The sequence below is a fragment of the Misgurnus anguillicaudatus genome, unplaced genomic scaffold (genome assembly GCF_027580225.2).
Source record: "Misgurnus anguillicaudatus unplaced genomic scaffold, ASM2758022v2 HiC_scaffold_26, whole genome shotgun sequence".
NCBI classification, from domain to species: domain Eukaryota; kingdom Metazoa; phylum Chordata; class Actinopteri; order Cypriniformes; family Cobitidae; genus Misgurnus; species Misgurnus anguillicaudatus.
The window spans coordinates 5435726-5454938 of NW_027395276.1; the positions used below are offsets into that span (position 1 = coordinate 5435726).

The window sequence follows — 19213 nt, forward strand, 5'->3', positions numbered from 1 at the left end:
ACTCTATTGTTATAATGATACCTGTTTGAAAGACAAGGATGCGCACCTGTCAAGCAGCTATTACATAACAGAGCGAGCGAGGCCAGAGATGAACGTGCTCTTTAACAGGAATTAATATATGGAATAATTTGTGCATCTTTGAATAACTGTAAGAATACATTTCCTTTAAATTACATTTTTGTCATATAAAGTTTTAAGAGATAATAATGTTTTATCCACGTTTATTGCTAGCCAATTTAAACTTGCGGTTAACAGCGTGTTTGGCGCATTTAGCTTACCTCAGAGTTTATTTCAGCAATATTGCTGTTTTTCCGGTAATAATAATACAATTTACATGTCAATCCTGCTTTCTTCTCTGTTTATTCATTTCATTATGCTGTTATGTTAAGTTATAGCCTATGTGGATATTTATTGCCATATGAGATAGGGCTGCAACAACGAATCGATTAAATCGATAAAAATCGATTACTAAAAGTGTTGGCAACGAATTTCATTATCGATTCGTCGTGTCGCGTGACGCAGAGACGTTTAATTTAAAAAAAGAAAAAAATAAACCCTTCAGTTAAGCGCGGAGCGGAGTGAACACACTCGTGCTGCGTCCCAAACAGCCTATTTCTATACTATATAGTAGGCAAAGAGTATGAGAAGTAGTGCTTTTCGCCTACTATATAGTATGGAAGTATGCTGTTTGGGACGCAGCGTCGGTCTCTCTCGCGCACTGTTGCTTGCAGAGTTCGGCGGCTCATAGACAGGGCGGAGAAAAGACAGGGCGGCGGGGAAAAGATGAAAAAACCAGCAAAGGTAGAGGAAAACCACATGTCAGTGTTTTACTCATCCCAAACGTAAGCGCGTCACCTGGAAGTTAGCCGGCAAAGAGGTAAACAAACAAAGACGACACGCTTATGCTTTATGGAGCGACGACAGCGGGTAAAAAAAGTTTCTAGAACGAATAAAAAACTCCAATGACAAACTCCACTGATATTAAACAATGAAATAAAACTTTGAGAGGGAGTTGTATGAACGCTTTTCCCCGTCATGGACCTTTACGTAAAATCATCGCGCCATCACTCTCCTGCTGCCCTTTCCTGCGCGCTCAAGCTCATGCCGACTGCCAAGCAAGGAGACGCGCGTGCCCGGCCCAACATACAGTAAGTGCCGCCTTTTGTTGCATAAACATCGTCTTACATTTTTTAAGGCGAAGTAATGAATGGTGTATTTGCATTTTGCGCGGGAGTAGAAGAAGCATTTTCCGTTTTGACAAGACGCATGTATGTGGCCAAATGTAAATAGAACAGTTTTAACAAATGAGATAGCTATCTGACCAGAGAAAACACATGAAGTCAAATATAAAGGTACAAAGCTGTCACTGGAGCAGTACCCTTTATAAAAAGTCCTAATATGTACCATTTAGGTACAAATATGTATCTTTGAACTGCCAATATGTACTTTTGAAGTACTAATATGCACTTTTTGGGTACAAAGGTGTACCTTTTTGAAAGAGTACTGTCCAGTGACAACTTTTGTACCTTTATTTCTAGTGTACTCATTTACTATCTTTTTGATCCCATCAAGAGAGGCTTCTTGATGGGAAATGCATCATAAAAAAGTCTATATATTTGGCAGATGTAAAGCATACATGTGTATTTTTTGTGTGTTAGTCCATTTTTTATTTATTTTATTATTATTGTAACAGCTCAGGTATGTTCAAGGAGCAACATGTTTGTGTAATTTCTAAAGATTTTTGTTCTGTTTTGAATAAGGGGTTGGAAATGAATGCTTTTCTTGTTTTTTTGTTTTTTATCCGATTCATCGATTAATCGAAAAAATAATCGACAGATTAATCGATTATTAAAATAATCGTTAGTTGCAGCCCTAATATGAGATGTCCGTTGCCGTTATATAAATTCTCTCGTCTAATTTTCAAATCATATGCGGACTAATGTGTGCATCTTTGATTAACTGTAAGAATACAGTTCCTTTGAAAATAGTTTTTTTTTTCAAAGTTTTGAGAAGTAATGTAGTTAGGATATTTATTGCAGACATTTATTGCCGTTGAATAGCCTACTCTCGTCTATAATATGGAAATCACATAAGACAGGCTATATAATGTTGTATACTGCACAGTTACCCTGCTAATTTTTATTTATATGTGGAGATAAATAAACCTTTGCAAATCTGCTGATTTAATCCATTCATGTCCAGTCCTGACCACAGGCTAGAGATTTTAAACATCCTTAATCCACACTTACTAGTCTATCAAATAATATCTCATGATCTATCATCATTAGTGAATTTCTGGTTACCTGTGCTGTGCAGTTGCATATGGAGTGTTTTATGGACAGCTGCATTTAAAAATATGTCTTTCAAAGCGAGATCTCAGTGTATCATTGATGGTATAAAGTTAAGCCCCCTCAACAATTTCACATGCCCCCTCAGTCATTTCATCCTGCAGCTGGGCCTGATTTTCATACTTAATTTTCTCCAGAAACTGATGTTTAGCAAACACATTTCAACACAGAGCTCAAAGTTATAAACAAACTGAACTTCCCACAATCATAAAACACAAGAAATAAAAATCAAGACAACAAACTTATAAATGTGTCAAATCTAATTCAAGACTGAAAACTGTGATTGGCTCTGAGACTTTTACCTTTTTCTGTGTTCAGACTGAGACGAGGTTCCTTACAGAAGATCCCAACATCAATCATACCTTTCTTCACATCTAACACACACACACACACACACACAATAGATTTTCAATTACAATATTTGTACAATATTTTTTTATTATATAAGGTTTGAACTTCTGAAAATCACTTAAGAAAAACTAGTGATGCACAAAAATTCTGGATGCACTGGCCGAAAAACAAATCCTAAAAATTACTTCATAAAAAAGTTTTGTATATATGTGTGCTATGCAACAATCACAGGCAACAGAGCATCACACAGAAATTGAAGTGTTTGCACACAGCCATCATTGATAGTGAGATTGAAATCTGAGAAGGGGACGAAAACCAATAATGACGTTTTTGGCAGAAATTTCGGTGCATCCCTAAAATAAACTCCCCTGCACTGTGAACATTATTAAACATTGATTTATAAAACAATCTACATAAAGTAGTTTTTGAGCAATTAAAAAAAATAGAAAAGGAAAATAAAAATACCAAGAAAGTAACAATGGTACAAATATTGGGTCCTAAATCAAGTTAATCACTAATGCACTACTGTAAAATCAACATGATCTAGAGAATACATGATTGAATACTACAGATTAGTTGTGTTAGTATGAGGTCAACATGGAGACGTTACCTCTGAAGAACATGAGATCTCCTCCTGGATAACCCTTGGGTGGAGGGACTTTATTGTCAATGTGTCCCAGGATGGCTTTAGTGATCTTATCCAGCGCTTTGGTGCCGTACTGAGACAGAATGACAGACGCTTCATCAATAAAGAGAAAGTTCATTAAATAATGAGCATTAATAAGAGAGAAATATCTTCTTACTTTGTTCTCAAAGTTATACTGGCTCAGATCTCTGGACTCAGTGGCTCGCCGATCACCGTGAGTCAACGCTCCCTACAGGACAAAACACACAACACTTCAAACTTAACACTGTCACATTTTAACAAACAGCACACTGGTGTCTCTAGATCAGGTCCACTGCTCTGTCTGCACATTATGTTACGTTATGTTCTTCTTTAGGCCAATTTTGTACCTTATAAATCTGATCAAACTAAAGACGACTTTTAAAAAAATAAAACAATTAAAATATCAAAAAAGGAGACAAAGATGGAAAAAAGCAACAACAAATCACAGGAAAAGAAATCAAAGAAATGCAAGCAATTTCCAATGTAAGGAACATAAATAAGATACAGAGCAAAGATAATATGAGCAAGTAATCAACCAGTTAAGGACTATTCATGTGAGCACTGTTGTTTAGACTTTACCCATTGTGACCTTTGTTAAAAGCTTTACTGTTAGTTTCTAGTTTTAGCTCAGTGGGTAAAGAGTTCCAGTTTGCCTCCCCCCCCCCCAAAGTTTGTTCTTGAAAACGTCCATACACACATTTCACATACAACTTCGTGAGTACGCATGCTGAATGAATGAGACCCAGTGTAGATGAGCTGCTGAACGTATGTGAGAGATCTTACCAGACTCTCCAGCCTCTTGGCAACAATAGAAGCGAAGCGTCTCTCTCCCGCAAGCTCTGAGATGAGGAAGATATACTCCGGAGCAGTAACCTGATTAGAGCGATGTGTCCGACCTGATACACAAACACACACACAACATTGAGTGCGTTTACATGCACAGTCTTACGCCGATTATGCTTAATAAACTGATAACATGTAAACGCGTAAAATGGTTTCCTTTAATCGGGGAAAGCCCATAAACGGCGTAAGCAAAAAACGATTGGCACAGGTAGTTTTTTGCTCATTACCCCGATTTCATGTGGCATGTAAACACCTTAACCGGCTTTCTCACGGTTTTGTCCACGTGCGCATGTCGTGTAAAAGATAAACGTCAGATGCAAAAGTAAGCGCAAAGTAACGCATAAAAGTCTCCGCTTGACTAAAGCAGTTGGAAGAAAAACTGCGAAAATAAAAACTGATGTTATATTTGAAGAGTTTCGTTGCAAAACGAGATAACCACCGTTTTTTTAATTGTTCAGAAATCTCGTTTTTTGGTTGTGCATTCCAATTAATTTCAATGCAACTGCAGTTGGTTTGTTTTGATTTAAACCTTCATAACTTAAAAAATACAGCTAAGTAGCACCATAAAACAAAATAATAACATGATAACATAATAATAAACATGTTTTGACAAAAATGTTAAAAAATGGATTTATCTCGTTTTGCAACGAAACTCTTCATTTACAGGTTCTGGAGACACGAAAAGAGATAAAACAATATAGCTTAAGACATATGTCATTGGCTTTTTGATCGACTATTATGTACTATAGGCGATGACGTCACTTCCTGCGAGAAACATGAGAAATCTCCAAGTACTAGGGATGCACGATATATCGGCCGACATATCGCTATCGGACGATAACTGCTTATTTTTAATATTATTGGTTATCGGTCTGATAGCAAAATTAGGCCGATAAATGAAAGCCGATAAATGATGGATTATTTTGGTTTGTTGAACCACTTCACTTGCTCATTGCTGACCATGTGGAGTTTTGATTGGTGTTTTCTGTGACATAGCACGAAGATGACACATGTTGCGGGCTTAAGAAGAGTATGCTAGTCTAGCGCAAAGACAAGATGTCCGCGGTCTGTGAGGTTTTCATTGTGAAAATAATATGAATATTTATCGGCCTATATATATATATCGGTTATCGGCCCCCAAATATATAGAGTTATCGGTATCGGCCAAAATTTCCATATCGGTGCATCCCTACCAAGTACCATGTAAACGCAGTTGTCTGCATAGCCGGTTTATTGATTTGCATGTAAATGCATGAAAAGAGTTTTCTATAATAAGCAGATTTTTGATAGTTATCCGCTTATTCTGTGCATGTAAATGTACTCACTAATGACCGACAAATTCTCTTCACAAACAGGGAGAAAGAAAGCAACGCTCACCGAACTGCTGTATGGCCCGGTCGGCGCTCCACGGCAGCTCTAGTGTCATGTGAACTCGTCTCCTGCGGTTCTGCACACGTTTATCTGCCTGTAGAGAGATGCCCGAGCTGGCAGCCTCAGAGATGATGGCTATAAGCTGAAAGAAAGAGAGAAAACATCAGTCATCACATATCTGAACGCTGTTTTATGTGTTCAGGGAATTTTCCAGAACTGGGCAACAAGGAACACAAAAAACTACATCATTTACTACATGTGCTTTGAGATTAAATTAAGTTTAAAATATCAGTTTCTTTTCTTTGTGTTGTGCAGGTTCATCAGAGATAATCACCTTCTCTCCTGTCATGAATCTCTCTTTCTCTCTGATGTTGACATTGTCGATGGTCAGGCCTTGTTCGGCTCTGGTCTCGTATCGCACGCTACCGTCAGGACGCCGCACAACACGGCCCTTACGCCCGGTCATCTACACACAAACACATATGTACTTGTTTTACATTCTAGTTGTGCACGCTAACAGCAAATGACCTGCAAATTTGATAAAATGAGCAGTAGTAAGATCTTTTTATTGCCATTCCTGTCTATTGAAGTCTATTCTGGCCAGAAAAAAACACAATCACAGTTGATTTTGTCCCTGTGGCTAATAAATGTGATCAGATTAAACTTTCTACAATCTGTCCACGAAGGACTGCATGAACCTCACAAACCTTAGCACAGATGTGCATATGTCAACATAAAATGCCTCCCTAGTGGACAGATTAAACCCTGATTTACGGCCAATCAGATCACAGCCTGATTATTTAATGTGAATATCAAACAAGCTAATTATAATGTGATGCTTTAAGGGGAGGTTTCCTGAAAGGGCTTATCCTAGTCCCAGACTAAAATGCATGTTTGAGCTACTTTCATTTTAAAACACTTTGCACTGACGTATCTTAACATATATCAGTGCCATTGTTTTGTCTTCTGCTTGATGTGACACAAAGAAAGCCAATGCAAGCAAATTTAATATAGGAGAGAGCGGGCACAAACGAATGCTTTTTGACTTTGGCTCTATCATTCAAAACATATTTAAGTTAGATGAATCATTGTTTTACACAATCAACACACACATGTCTGCTATAAATGAACACTTAAAGATTGTTTGTGGGAACTACCGTTATCGTCGTACAATTACACCGAAAGTGACAGGAGTGCAAACCTTACCCTATAGGTGGGCTTCATTGTAACAAACAGAGGGTTTATTGTAACACCTGCTAGAAATTTTACTTTAAACACAAATAATTCAATCAAATTCTGTCTATATACTAAAGGTGGATATTGTTTATATATCTGTCTATAATAGATAGATATCCACACATTCATCCTTCATCTAACAATCCTTGTATTATGCAGCAATGCATAGAAATAGATTTAAGACAAAAAATCCTAATTGTGAGTTATTTCCCCTTATATTATATTAACAGTTATCATTTTGATGAATTGTATTTACATTGTTTTCGTTTCATTATCATTGTATACCTGAGACTTAATGTGTGACAACTAACCCCACTATGTAAAAATGTTTTAAATTCCAGCTATCAGTTACTAGGAGTTGCTGACATGTTTCATAATGCTGTTATGTTTTAGGTAACAAGACAGTGATTAAAATAATAAAGTTGGATTTGGTGACTTAGACACCCAACTCAGAAAAAAAACGATGATATTATAAGATGAATAAGTTTACTTTCATGCCTCCAAAACACTCTCTGTTCAATATCTTAACAAAACACAAAACTTTTCACAAATTCACAGAAGATCTTCTGACAGTAATAGAAAAGGCACAGAAAGCACAGATTGATCGGCCCTGTAGAAATATGTAAAGTAGCTGTGTTACGATTAACCCCGTGTTAGTTTGTGCCCCGCTCACCCTTACAGCTGTTATAAGCCAGTGAAGGACATTATAAAACTGTAATTTAATGGCAGACATTCAGCAATTCCTCACCTCAGAAACTCTCTCTGGTCCTCCAAACCTGTCAATCAGTTCATCAAGTGTGTTGAGTGGCAGCTCTTTACCCAGCTCAGATATTTTACCCAGCAGCCTCTGCTTCAGTTCTTCTAGTTTAGCTGAACACACACACACACACACAGAGACACACATATACTTGATCAGATATGATCTGGAAGAGGTTTTAATAAGCCCTGTGAAGTTTAGATGTCTAGTCTGTGATTTAATAAGCATGAGCTGTATGTATGTGGACTAACTGCTTATTAAATCACTGCTTAGTTCAGGTATTAATTTACAGGAATGAGTACTGGGGTGATTTCCAGACAGCTAAATATTCCCCAGGACCATTTTCCCATTTGCATTCGCTTCTCTGAAGTGACGTACGCAGTGATGGCCGATCTGAAATCAGCAGAAATGGCAGCAGATTTCACGCAGTGATGGGCGATACAGAAAACAGTTATGCAGTACTGGATTAGTGGCGGAAATGTGCAGGAGGGGGACTCGATGTAAATTATGTAAATTGTTTAAGACAAAACTTATCAGCTGTTTGTAAAATGTGAATAATCTGAACGTGGGCTAATTTTACAAGACTAACCAATCAGATTTCATGCCTTTGCCATAGTAAATGTTTAATGACATCACAGAGTTTACCGGTATATTAACATTGATGTGTAAATGATATCTTACTGAGAAAAATATCAAACACCACTGACTGTGTGAACAGCACATGTCTGCAGTTACACAAAAGGTCTTTCTGGTAATTTGACAGTAATTTATCAGTTTTACTATGGGGATAGGACTCATTATAATATGAACACATTTTTAAACACAATTATAATAAAATAAATTTTTCCTCTGTAATAACAAATGAATCACAAAAGCAAGAATACTGTATGCTTAATAAAGAAAAACAGGGTGGATTGTGATGTTATATGAAGTTTAACCGTTACCCTACCTGTAGGTCCATTAATGTGGTTGACAAAAATCACATCATCATTATCTTGTAGTGATTCAGGAGAAGAATTTGATTCACTGTCAATGTCATCTGAATCAGAGTCTGAATCATCACTGATTTTAATAACGCCGCCCATTTCAACACAGTGCTTTGGAAGTTTTAAAGGCCGACTCTTGGGTTTTCCTGTAGAAAACAAAAAGACGATGATTCTTATACCAATCCAGATTTATTAGATACCCACACAGATCATCAAAATATTGTTTAATGAAAACACAGAACTCACGTTTCCTCTTGTTGGTGGCAGTTTTCTCTCTCTTCTCTGTTGGAAAGTGTTTTTGGACTAGCGAGTGGAAAACACCCCTATGGAAAATAAAGAGGCACACATTTCAAACCAGCTCACTTTCACTTTTAGACAATAAATACAGATGATCTAAAGTTATTAGTGGTCTACACACCTGACCGTAGTGAACATATTCAATCATAAATTATATTTTTATTAAAATAATTAAACAATGGGGCTGTGACAATGCATTGTGTTTCTTAATAAAAATATTTGTCTCTGATTCTGTGAGTCACTATGAGCTTGAGTCGTTTATAACACTCGTCAAACACAATCATTCAAATCATGAAAATACCTGAAACTATTTGAAAACAGTGAAATAAATATTCTTATAGACTTTTCCTGGAATAGCGTCTGTAATGGTATTTCTTCTGCGGGACCAATTGAGGTTTTGCTGGAGAGCGCCCTCTGGCTTTTGGAATTGGCGGCATTTTACAGTATTTCATTAAAATTCCTTTATTGAGAAAACACGCATTTGCACAATTAATCGACCCAACCCCATAAAGCAATGTCACTCATTGTCACAAAGAAAAAGGAAGAATCTACTGCCGAGTTATGAACGCTGGGATTTGCATTTATGGACAATAATCACAAACGTTCTTAATCCAAAGTTGCAAATAAAAAGTAAACACAAACACACTGATATCTGTGTAAGAAACAAAAATGTACACGTACTCTTAAATATACATTCACACTTCAAGCACATATAAGCACCTTTGATCTCTCAAATCTGTCAATGCAGTTTTAAATCTTTATACTGGGGCTGAGACGATCAACTCAATATGCACCGCAGAAGAAGAACCATTACACACGCAGCTCCAGAAAATGCCTGCATGCAAATTTATATTGTTGTTCTTCAAACCTTTTCAGGTATTTTCATGATAATAAAAAAATATAAACGACTCAATCGAACAGTGATTTAGATTGACAAGGACTTACCTACTGATCAAAGAGCCGTGCATGAAATAGCTGTGTATAATATCGCCTTAACGATTCAGAATCGATATCAAACAGGCATTATTAATATTAAAGGAACAGTATGTAGGATTGTGGTCAAAACTGGTACTGCAATCACACAACTGGTGGCCAATACACAACATGACAACATAAACATCAGTTGAGGGCTGCAACTCCACTTTTTAAATGACAATATCCTGGCCAGACCACTGTTGTCAGTGATATAAATATTTGAAATGAAAATGATTTCTTAATGTCTAGTGACATATCAGGGCCATTTTATGATTAATTCATATACATTTCTTACATACTGTTCCTTTAACTGTGATTAATCGTTCTTTATTCCTTGACTTTTGAAACTACTTTATATGCTGAGAGAGAAAGACTATAAGGGAAGAAGTGCTTTAAAGAGACAGGACCTACGACATAAGCTGCAATAGTGTAAAATAGGGGTGGGCGATAAACCGGTAGACATACTTAACCGGTAGAAATTTGTCAACCGGTAGAGATTTTGGACTATTGTTTCTATCGAGGTTACGCGCACAGGAGCGTGACGTGGGCGCGTAACCTCGATAGAAACGATAGTCCAAAATCTCTACTGGTCGCAAAAACGTAATGTTTGTACACGTATTTAAGCACTGCAGTTTTAAAACAAGTTATTTTAAGCCATTAAAACACAGACAACAGATCTGTATGCGTGCGTTCTTTCTGTGTGTCAGGAGCAGACAAGTCGTGCAACCGCTGCTCTTTCTGTCTGTGAGGAGCACGCAAGTCGTGCGACCGCTGCTCATTAAGCTCGTGAGCATTTTTCCGCTTTATTGGCCTTAAATACACATATGCGTCAAAATTCCCGTCTTTGCAAGCAACCTCATAAACACGACCATTTAGGTCTTAAGAGAAAGTAAACAGCTAAAAGAGAAAGCGCATGTGTAACAGTGTATTGGATCCAGACTTTGGTCTTAAAGGGGAAGTTACCTAATTTTGCTCCTGTCTGTCACTCGTGTTAATCAAACAGCATTGAGAGAAAATCTCTTACTGCTCCTGATTAAATCACTTTTCTACCTTAAATAAAAATATATATAGGCTTATACATACATGCATAATTATTTATTATCATTCTTATATCATTGACTGTTTATCTTCAGAGAGCTCGAGTTTTGTTTGTTTTTATCTTCTTTCTATGCTTGTATATGTTTTTTGTGAGAATTATGAACATTTCTATGGTATTAAAGATTTAAACCTTATTAAAACATTAAAAACTCTACCGTGATACATATCGTTATCATGATATAAAATTAATCCTATCGTGATAGAAGATTTTGGTCAAATCGCCCACCCCTAGTGTAAAATATGTCTTATGAACAATCAATCTATTAAAGCCCCAGAATCAAATTCATTAAATAGTATTATAGAACACCTTTAAAAGAGTCAATAAGTCTATAACTGGGGATTTTACATGCTGTTGAAATCATTTGAGAAGATCTAAATGACTGGAAACAGCATCTTGGTGACATTAAGAAGACAGACACTGAGTGGACAAACACTTACTCAGCAGCAGAGACGAATCGGTCCAAATGTCCATCGTTCTCATCCAGGACCTCACGAGTACGAGCCTCTCCGGTGGACTGCAGGCCAATCACGACACACTGATAAAAAACGACACGGGCGGAGCCACAGTCAACAATATTTAATCATTTGTGCTCGAGTTAAATTAAAAAGTGGTGCCACTGGACAAGGTTTTCATTTTTCAATCAAAATTTTTATGTTTGCGTGAACAACTCCTAACAGAGATGTGTGAAAACAGTCTTTTTCAGTTAGGTCTGAAAATCTTTTATCAGGTATGATGATAATGATGATGATGAAGAACAGCAGTATTGTGAATAAGCGACTCACCTTGCCGCGCTGCATCTCAGCCTCAGCGAGCTCCACCAGACGACGAACTTTAGCAGCGATGCAGAGATATTTAAAAAACCTCTGATGTGACGACCAGAACTGACCCCACAAAGACTTACGCGACACCAAACCCAAAGTGTCTGCAGCCATAGTGAACAACTCCAGAGCTTCAGCCCACTACAGAGAGACATTCACAAACTTTTCATATCTAAATCTCATCACTTCAGCTGAAATCAATAATGAATAAAATAACAGATACAATTTATTACAGATTAGCTGGATGTGTGTATTATGACTCACTGTGAAATCTCTTTACAGTAATGAAAACCGAATAAGAAAAATATTGAAGTGCTAAGTGCAGGGAAAATCAAATTAAAAGCGTTTATTTTTAATTTAAAAAATCAAGTTATGATTGTAGCTTTAAAGAAGATTATCAGTATATGTTATCATGTCATTAGCCTTGACAAGAGTGCTTAAACCAGGGTTTCCCAATCAGTGGGTCAGGGCCCACAGGGGGGCCTCAACAGATTTAAAAATATTGGACAAAACAAGCATTAAAATAAGCTAAAACAAGCAAAAATCAAGATGTTTCTTATTTGTGGGGGGCTATTTTAGTAGCGACTAAACATTTGGCTAGTCCAAGGTCTAATAATTTATTTAGAAAAAATTTGTTGAGTGGGGGGCCTTCAAATATTGCTGTGGGCCTTGAAGTGAAAAGGGTTGTCAACCACCGGCTTACACTGTTAAATACGCTTGAGAGGTTTATAGACAGTTTCATCGGACGCACGTGATACACGTCTAGATCCGAACCTTACTTCCGATTTTGTTTTTTTAATGGTCTGAGTAGTTGCTAAACTGATCTCTTGAACAAATGCCTCGTCGAAAATAACAAATGTTTTGGTTTCCTAGGTAATCTATGTGTTGTTGTTTTGCTTGTTATATAAATAAACTACGTTTAAAGAACTTTGTTGTTATTTATTCTTAGCGGAGTTTACCGGAAGTTACGTGCGGACCGCGACAGACGCTTGTTTATGTTGTTACTGCTGAAACGGTCTATAAGGCTGCAACTAACGATTAATCTGGCAATTATTTTACGATTAATCGACAAATCAAATAAAAAGTACATTGTAAAAGCCACACACTACTACAGCATTTTATAAAAATATAATCTTTTTGATTTTGATATTTTCTGCCTTAAATAAGAAAGTTTGTGCCGCTTTTAAATAGTAAAACATCTTTAAATATCAAAATAATAATAAACAAAACTTATTGAGTCTTCAGGGATGTGCTGGTGAGGAAATTTTGTCATGTATCAATAAACGTATTTTAATCTTCAACTTTAGACCTTGATGAGAATGAACATTATTAGTTAATAACAAAATAAATAATCCCTATGATATGAAAGTGATATACATGCGTTATTACAGTAATAAAAACATGGATTTCCCCCTTACTTTAAAACAGATGATTAGTTTGAGGTTCAATACTACTTTAATGAAAACCCAACAACAATTAAACAAATACAAACTCAGTTATATTAAAGGAAATTAAACCTTAATTAACCATAGTACATTTGCGCTTTTGCTTCCGTCATTGTGCGGTAAGAAGAATCGCCTTATAAACGTGGAGCTCAACTTGTATGAAGAAAACGTGTTTGACTTTAATTATAAGCGCACAGCTGGCGCTGTATGAAGCAAACATGTGTCTGCACGGTCCAAAGGTGGTGCGGGAGCATGTGACGTCACAGACCAATTAATCGATAATTAAATTAATTTACATTAATGCATTTCATACTAGATTATTATCGATTTTATCAATTAGCTATTGTAGCCCTAGAGGTTTATGATTTTATAGTCAAGTATTTCACAGAACATTATATATGTATGTATCTCTGCATGTATGCATGTATCCATGTATGTGTTTCTCTTACCAGTCTAGCTGCTCTGTTGTAAACCAGTTTAAACTCTTCATCCAGAGTTATCTCCTCTATACGAAAGGACACACCAGAAAAACTCAGCTGTCGTGCAATATACATGCCACTCACTTTCATATCCATGGCTACAATCTCCATTGCACCAACACCTCTGGAAAACAGATCATGGGATGTGAAAGATATATTTTATTACTACATTTGGTCATTTTTGTTGGATAAAACAGTACAGTATTTTTTTGTTACATAAGAGAGCACTGATCTATTCTGTGAGTGTGACCTCTGACCTCTTTTCAATAGCATGCAGGAAGTCATCAAACGTTTTAAATGGTGTCCCCTGCCCCCAGATGCCCAGTCGGCTCATGTAGATCATATTCTTTGGCTCAGAAGCACCTGCAGAATAATGATCAAAAACAGTTTAGATCAAACAAGCCACATGAATGATTGTGACACCACATACAGGTGTAGAACTCAATAAAGCAGAACTCACCTGTGGCACTAGCATACACCACTCTTGCCCGGGGAAGTTTACTCTGAAGATCAAGCACCGCTTTACCCATCTTGGTGGAGGTTGCGTTTTTAGCTTTATGGCATTCATCAAACACAATCTGACATTCACACGTTAAGGATCAAGAGCACTTCAGATACTTTCTTTCCAGATATATCTTATTGATTTAAGATGACAACACCATGGACAAGTCAAGGATACAACTCCATCAAAGTTGGGTTTACACCAATCCAGGATCTGTTTGAGTCTGGTGCGGTGCTGCCCGCCAGCCTGGCTCTCTCCGATCAGTGCCGAGTATGTGGCGAACAAAACGCCTTCTGAGGTAGCCGTATCACCATATTTAATCTGTGTGAGAAAAAACAAATGACTGTAAATCAAGTTCAAAAGTCTCTCAAAATCACTGTCTATTAAATACTTTGATTTGAATCACATTACAAACCTTATTTAAAGCAAAAACAGGGATGTTGGGAGCATCAATGTCGTTGAGATCTCTCATAGAATCAAACTTTAGGTCATTTGAGACACTGAACCTAAAAAATAGTAGTAGTAATATGTTAGACTAGAATGAGAAATTCATCTCGCAAGTCTGATTCAGATGTGAACGACTGTTACCATAATGCTCTTTTCCGTCCCTTTAGGAAATTCTCCAGTATGATTCCAGCCACGGTACGGCCCTTCCCGACACCGGCACCATCTCCTATTAGAAATCCTGCTCGCTGACCGTTCTGAAGAATCACCTCGTGTTGCTAAATAACAAAACCATAAACACGACTTCATACATTAACAATGAGCACAAAAGTCTGTAAGAGAAGAACCTAAAGTAAAAAGAATGAAAAGCAGAAAAGGACGAGTCTGGATACCTGGCAGGCGTATATGATGGCCTCCAGCTGCAGTGCTGACAGCAGACCGGAGTTTATGGTCGTCTGAGGAATGGAGAGGGTGTATGTGATGTCAGGAGGAGGGACGCTGGACAGCGTGTTCGTCTCTACCACGAAGTCAGGGTGAGAGATTCCAATAGTAGCTGGACACATGTGAACAAGGTTAATTTACTATAAAATCACAGTGATATGTATTATAGTGACAATATTTGATGGATACTGCCCTCATGACATTAAATTTACATTTGGATGGCTTATATTCAGCGTAAGTGTCGGCGTGCCCTAACTCCTCTGTGTCTTCCTCATCCTCCTCCTCTTCCTCCTGTGAAGGCGGGGGAACCTGTGGAAATGGGGACCAGACAATGAAAGATGATGCAAGTTGATGAAACGCAAGGTGAAATATTAGATGAAGAAGATAGAAGAGCCCATCTACCTTAAATCCAGCAACTGGTGTGGACAGTATGCCATCCAGCTTACTAGGAAAAACAGCCAGGGTCTGTTGAAAATAATAAAAAGATTGTGAGCCATACACATATATCAACTACAAGTGTGTCTACGCAACAATTGTCTATTGTGATACATCACCTGCTGTCTCTGACTGTGTCCAGGTATGTCCCAGTAGCCCTGTGCTGAAGTACCATCAGTGGGTAACTGTGCGAGGCTGTCGATGCCAAATCCTGAGGGCTCGGGGTACTCAGAAAGAGAGTCAGAGGGCGAGGAGAACAGTGATGTGTTGGACAGCTCGTCTATACATGACAAATCCTAGAAAGAACACGACAAATGATCAAGAAAACATGGCTTTCATTAAGGTTTTCTTTTAAGACATCTGGATGTTTAAAGGCTGAAGTCTGCAGAAACTGTGCTCGTAAACTCATCTGATATACGATGTGCCAGCTGCAGTTTGTTTTCACGCCAGCTACGGACTCAACACATTACTACAGAAGTGGCTATTGTCCAAAAACATTCACTGTAAATCTGTCATCAGCCTCCTTCCAAAATGATAAACATGTCTCCCTTACAAGCTGATGAGTTAAATCAGGTGTGTTAAATAAGGAGACATCTAAAACTTTCTGTTAGGGGGCCTAGAGGACCAGGATTGGAAAGCATTGATCTAGATTAATGAGAAACACTATCAAAGTGAAGAAACATCTCCACAGACAGAGAGCTTCCAGGAGAGTTGAAGAAACATGAGGTATTCAAGTATATCATTTAATGAAACCACACGTGATACACAAACTAAATCATTATGCACATAGATATAGAAAGTATGTTTGCTTCCTTCTAACACACTGCAAAAAAATGATTTTCTTGCGAAGTATTTTTGTCTTGTTTTCAGAAAAAAAAATATCAAAAAATTCTTAAATCAAGATGTATTTTCTTGATGAGCAAAATGACCTAAGAGAATAAGTCTAAAAATAAAAAATATTAAATTATATTGAATATTTAATTAAAGTGCATTTGTGCTAACTTTGACTTATTTTCTTAGTTTATTTTGCTCATTAAAGGAACAGTATGTAGGATTGTGGCCAAAACTGGTATTGCAATAAGAAAACTTGTGGCGAAAACTGGTACTGCAATCACACAACTGGTGGCCAATACACAAAATGACAACATAAACATCAGTTGAGGGCTGCAACTCCACTTTTTAAATGACAATATCCTGGCCAGACCACTGTTGTCAGTGATATAAATATTTGAAATGAAAATGATTTCTTAATGTCTAGTGACATATCAGGGCCATTTTATGATTACTTGACATAAATTTCTTACATCCTGTTCCTTTAAGAAAATGCCTCTTGATTTAAGAATTTTGTAGATTTTTGTACTGAAAAAAGACTAATGGTGCGTTTACACCAACCACGGTAGAGGCGTGAAACGCGAGTGATTTCAATGTTAAGTCAATGTGCAGACGCGTTAACGCGCGTCAGGAGGTCCCGCGGCGCGGAAGAGGCGTTCGGCACGGAGCGGAAGACCCGTTTCCGCCTCATTCGCGCGTGAAGCGTGAATTGAGCGTTGTGCGCGGTACGCGCGAATGGTGCTTTTGTGCATTTTGCGGTTCATGCGAATTTGCAGCTGACGCCCGAGTTGAAAAATTTGAACTTTAACCAATCAGGAGCCTGCCTGCTGCTGTGGTGGCAGCCCCGCCCGGAGTCACTCACTCAACCAAGGCTTGATATTGCCTGTAAGCAGTCACTCGGAGCTATATGACACAAGTTATTATTTCTATAGAGGAGACAGGAATAAAAAGCACCTTGCTTGGAAGAGTGTCAGTAAGGACTTGTGGCAACCTGGTAAGTTGTAATACACACTTCACTTTTGAGTCACGTGACGTTTATCGACACGCGCCGTTTATTTTCCCCCTATAGTAAGGTTACCCAATACTAACTGGTAACTCTCTCGATAAATGCACAATCAACATCAGTCATCTTGCAAACAGACACTCTCACAGCAGTTGCCCCTCCCACAAGAAGCGGATTTTGCTTGCTTTTTACGCGCGTCTACTCCGCTCTACACGCGCGAATGCATTCAAAGTGTTCAAGCGGCAAACTAGGCGCGGTAGACGCGATTTTGGTGTAAACTTAGCATAAGATATTAAGTAAGAAAGTTATTTTTGACAGTGCAACAATGATCACCTTAAGTAGGAACATCCATAGATACACAACTAAAGTCTTCTCGTGCGAGTTGACATGATTATAATCATATTAAGTGTCATTGGAAAATGCAAGGTTCATTACTTACATCTATGTACTTGTACAAGTATAAACTTTAAAATGAGATCTGTAACTTTCTGATAAACAGAACTAAACTGATGCAAAGAGCTAAAAGATACAGCTCTGGAAAAAAAATTAAGACCACTTCAAGATTATATTCAGTTTTTTTATGTACTTAAGTAAGACTCATTTTTGTTTCATTCTGTCATCTACCGACAACATTTCAGCCAAATTCCTAATTAAATAATGCTTTTATTTGTCCTGATTTACAGAAAACTGAAAACAGACAAACTAACAAAAAATGCAATGTTTTCAGATCTTGAATACTTCAAAGTAAACTAGTTTAAACAGCCCAATACTCGTGTTTATCATGTATTTTAGGAATAGTTTAAAATGAATATTTGATGGAATAACACAGATTTTTGGCATGCTTTCTGCTGGGTGACTTTATGTCACTCCTGAGTTTTGCTTTATTTGGAATTCAACAGACACTGGAATGAAACGATCAAAAAAATACATCTAGAAATGACAATTAAAGAACTATCCCTTTAAACCAAAAACACAATCATGAACTTCATTATCAGATCTGTCGGCATGCTACACCAAAAGCCAGTCTAACAAACATATCATGTTGTACTTGTAGTCATTCACACAGGGGGATGGTGCCAGGGGGGCCCCAGCTTTATGACATTTTATTAAATAAATTAATTTATCATGAACTCTGTGGAATTAAACCTAAAAAAAAAATAACCAACTACTAACCAACAGCACTACTTTGTATCATTCAATATGTTTTAGAACAGTTTTTTGTCAAAAAAATTTCTTTGGGGGGCCGCGAAGGAATGTGCCGTACACAAGGGGGGCCGCACACTGAAAAAGTTTGAGATCCACTGCTACAGATTAATCACAGCTTCCTGTTTAACAGTAGACGTGTCTTTAATCTATATCCTCATTACCAATGCTGTCAGAGTAAATACAAGTCTACAACGTGCTGCTGCTCATGACAATAGAGGGTCGAGTCTGACCATCATCATCCTCATAACAGCACCAAAAGTCAAAAAGCATCAATTAAAAAAAAAAGACAAATAGATCCACCGCCTGTTGAATCTTAATATTAATGAATCTGATCTCACCTGGGTAAAATCTCCGTTCCGCACAAGGTCGTGAAAGTCTATGTCAGACAGGTCCAGATTCACAGAGGATTGGTTCGACTGGAGCGGCCTGATGAAGAATAAGGACAGGAATGAGACAAAAATTCCTTCACACTTACATTTTACCTCATTTAATGCTCTGTTTATAATTTATATGAAGATTCAACTCATGCTTTGCAATCAGAAATGAACAAAAGTTTTGTCAATGATTAAGAATCCCAGACAAAGCCTTTACAAGAAATGCACCCGAGTCGCACGTATCTGCCAGTAAACATCCCGGAAAACCAAATCACAGATGTACACAGGAGCGGGCGCTCGATGTG

At 37.6% G+C, this 19213-nt stretch overlaps 1 protein-coding gene across 4 annotated transcripts in view; it reads right to left on the reverse strand.

Annotated features, from left to right (window-relative positions):
- Positions 1-19213, reverse strand: part of LOC129443263 (protein strawberry notch homolog 2) — a 29937-nt gene that overhangs the window by 7028 nt on the left and 3696 nt on the right. For all 4 annotated transcript variants that reach the window (XM_055203745.2, XM_055203743.2, XM_055203744.2 and 1 more), the window contains 22 exons: positions 18873-18960; positions 15614-15790; positions 15462-15524; positions 15272-15368; positions 15011-15171; positions 14763-14896; positions 14590-14680; positions 14352-14495; positions 14133-14250; positions 13930-14035; positions 13643-13796; positions 11713-11889; positions 11368-11465; positions 8806-8882; positions 8523-8705; positions 7565-7686; positions 5915-6046; positions 5587-5722; positions 4150-4262; positions 3503-3574; positions 3310-3418; positions 2651-2722 (listed from right to left, as the gene is read on the reverse strand). In XM_055203745.2, coding sequence (XP_055059720.2) covers positions 2651-2722; positions 3310-3418; positions 3503-3574; positions 4150-4262; positions 5587-5722; positions 5915-6046; positions 7565-7686; positions 8523-8705; positions 8806-8882; positions 11368-11465; positions 11713-11889; positions 13643-13796; positions 13930-14035; positions 14133-14250; positions 14352-14495; positions 14590-14680; positions 14763-14896; positions 15011-15171; positions 15272-15368; positions 15462-15524; positions 15614-15790; positions 18873-18960 — 2624 coding nt within the window. The remainder of the gene's footprint in view (positions 1-2650; positions 2723-3309; positions 3419-3502; positions 3575-4149; positions 4263-5586; positions 5723-5914; positions 6047-7564; positions 7687-8522; positions 8706-8805; positions 8883-11367; positions 11466-11712; positions 11890-13642; positions 13797-13929; positions 14036-14132; positions 14251-14351; positions 14496-14589; positions 14681-14762; positions 14897-15010; positions 15172-15271; positions 15369-15461; positions 15525-15613; positions 15791-18872; positions 18961-19213) is intronic.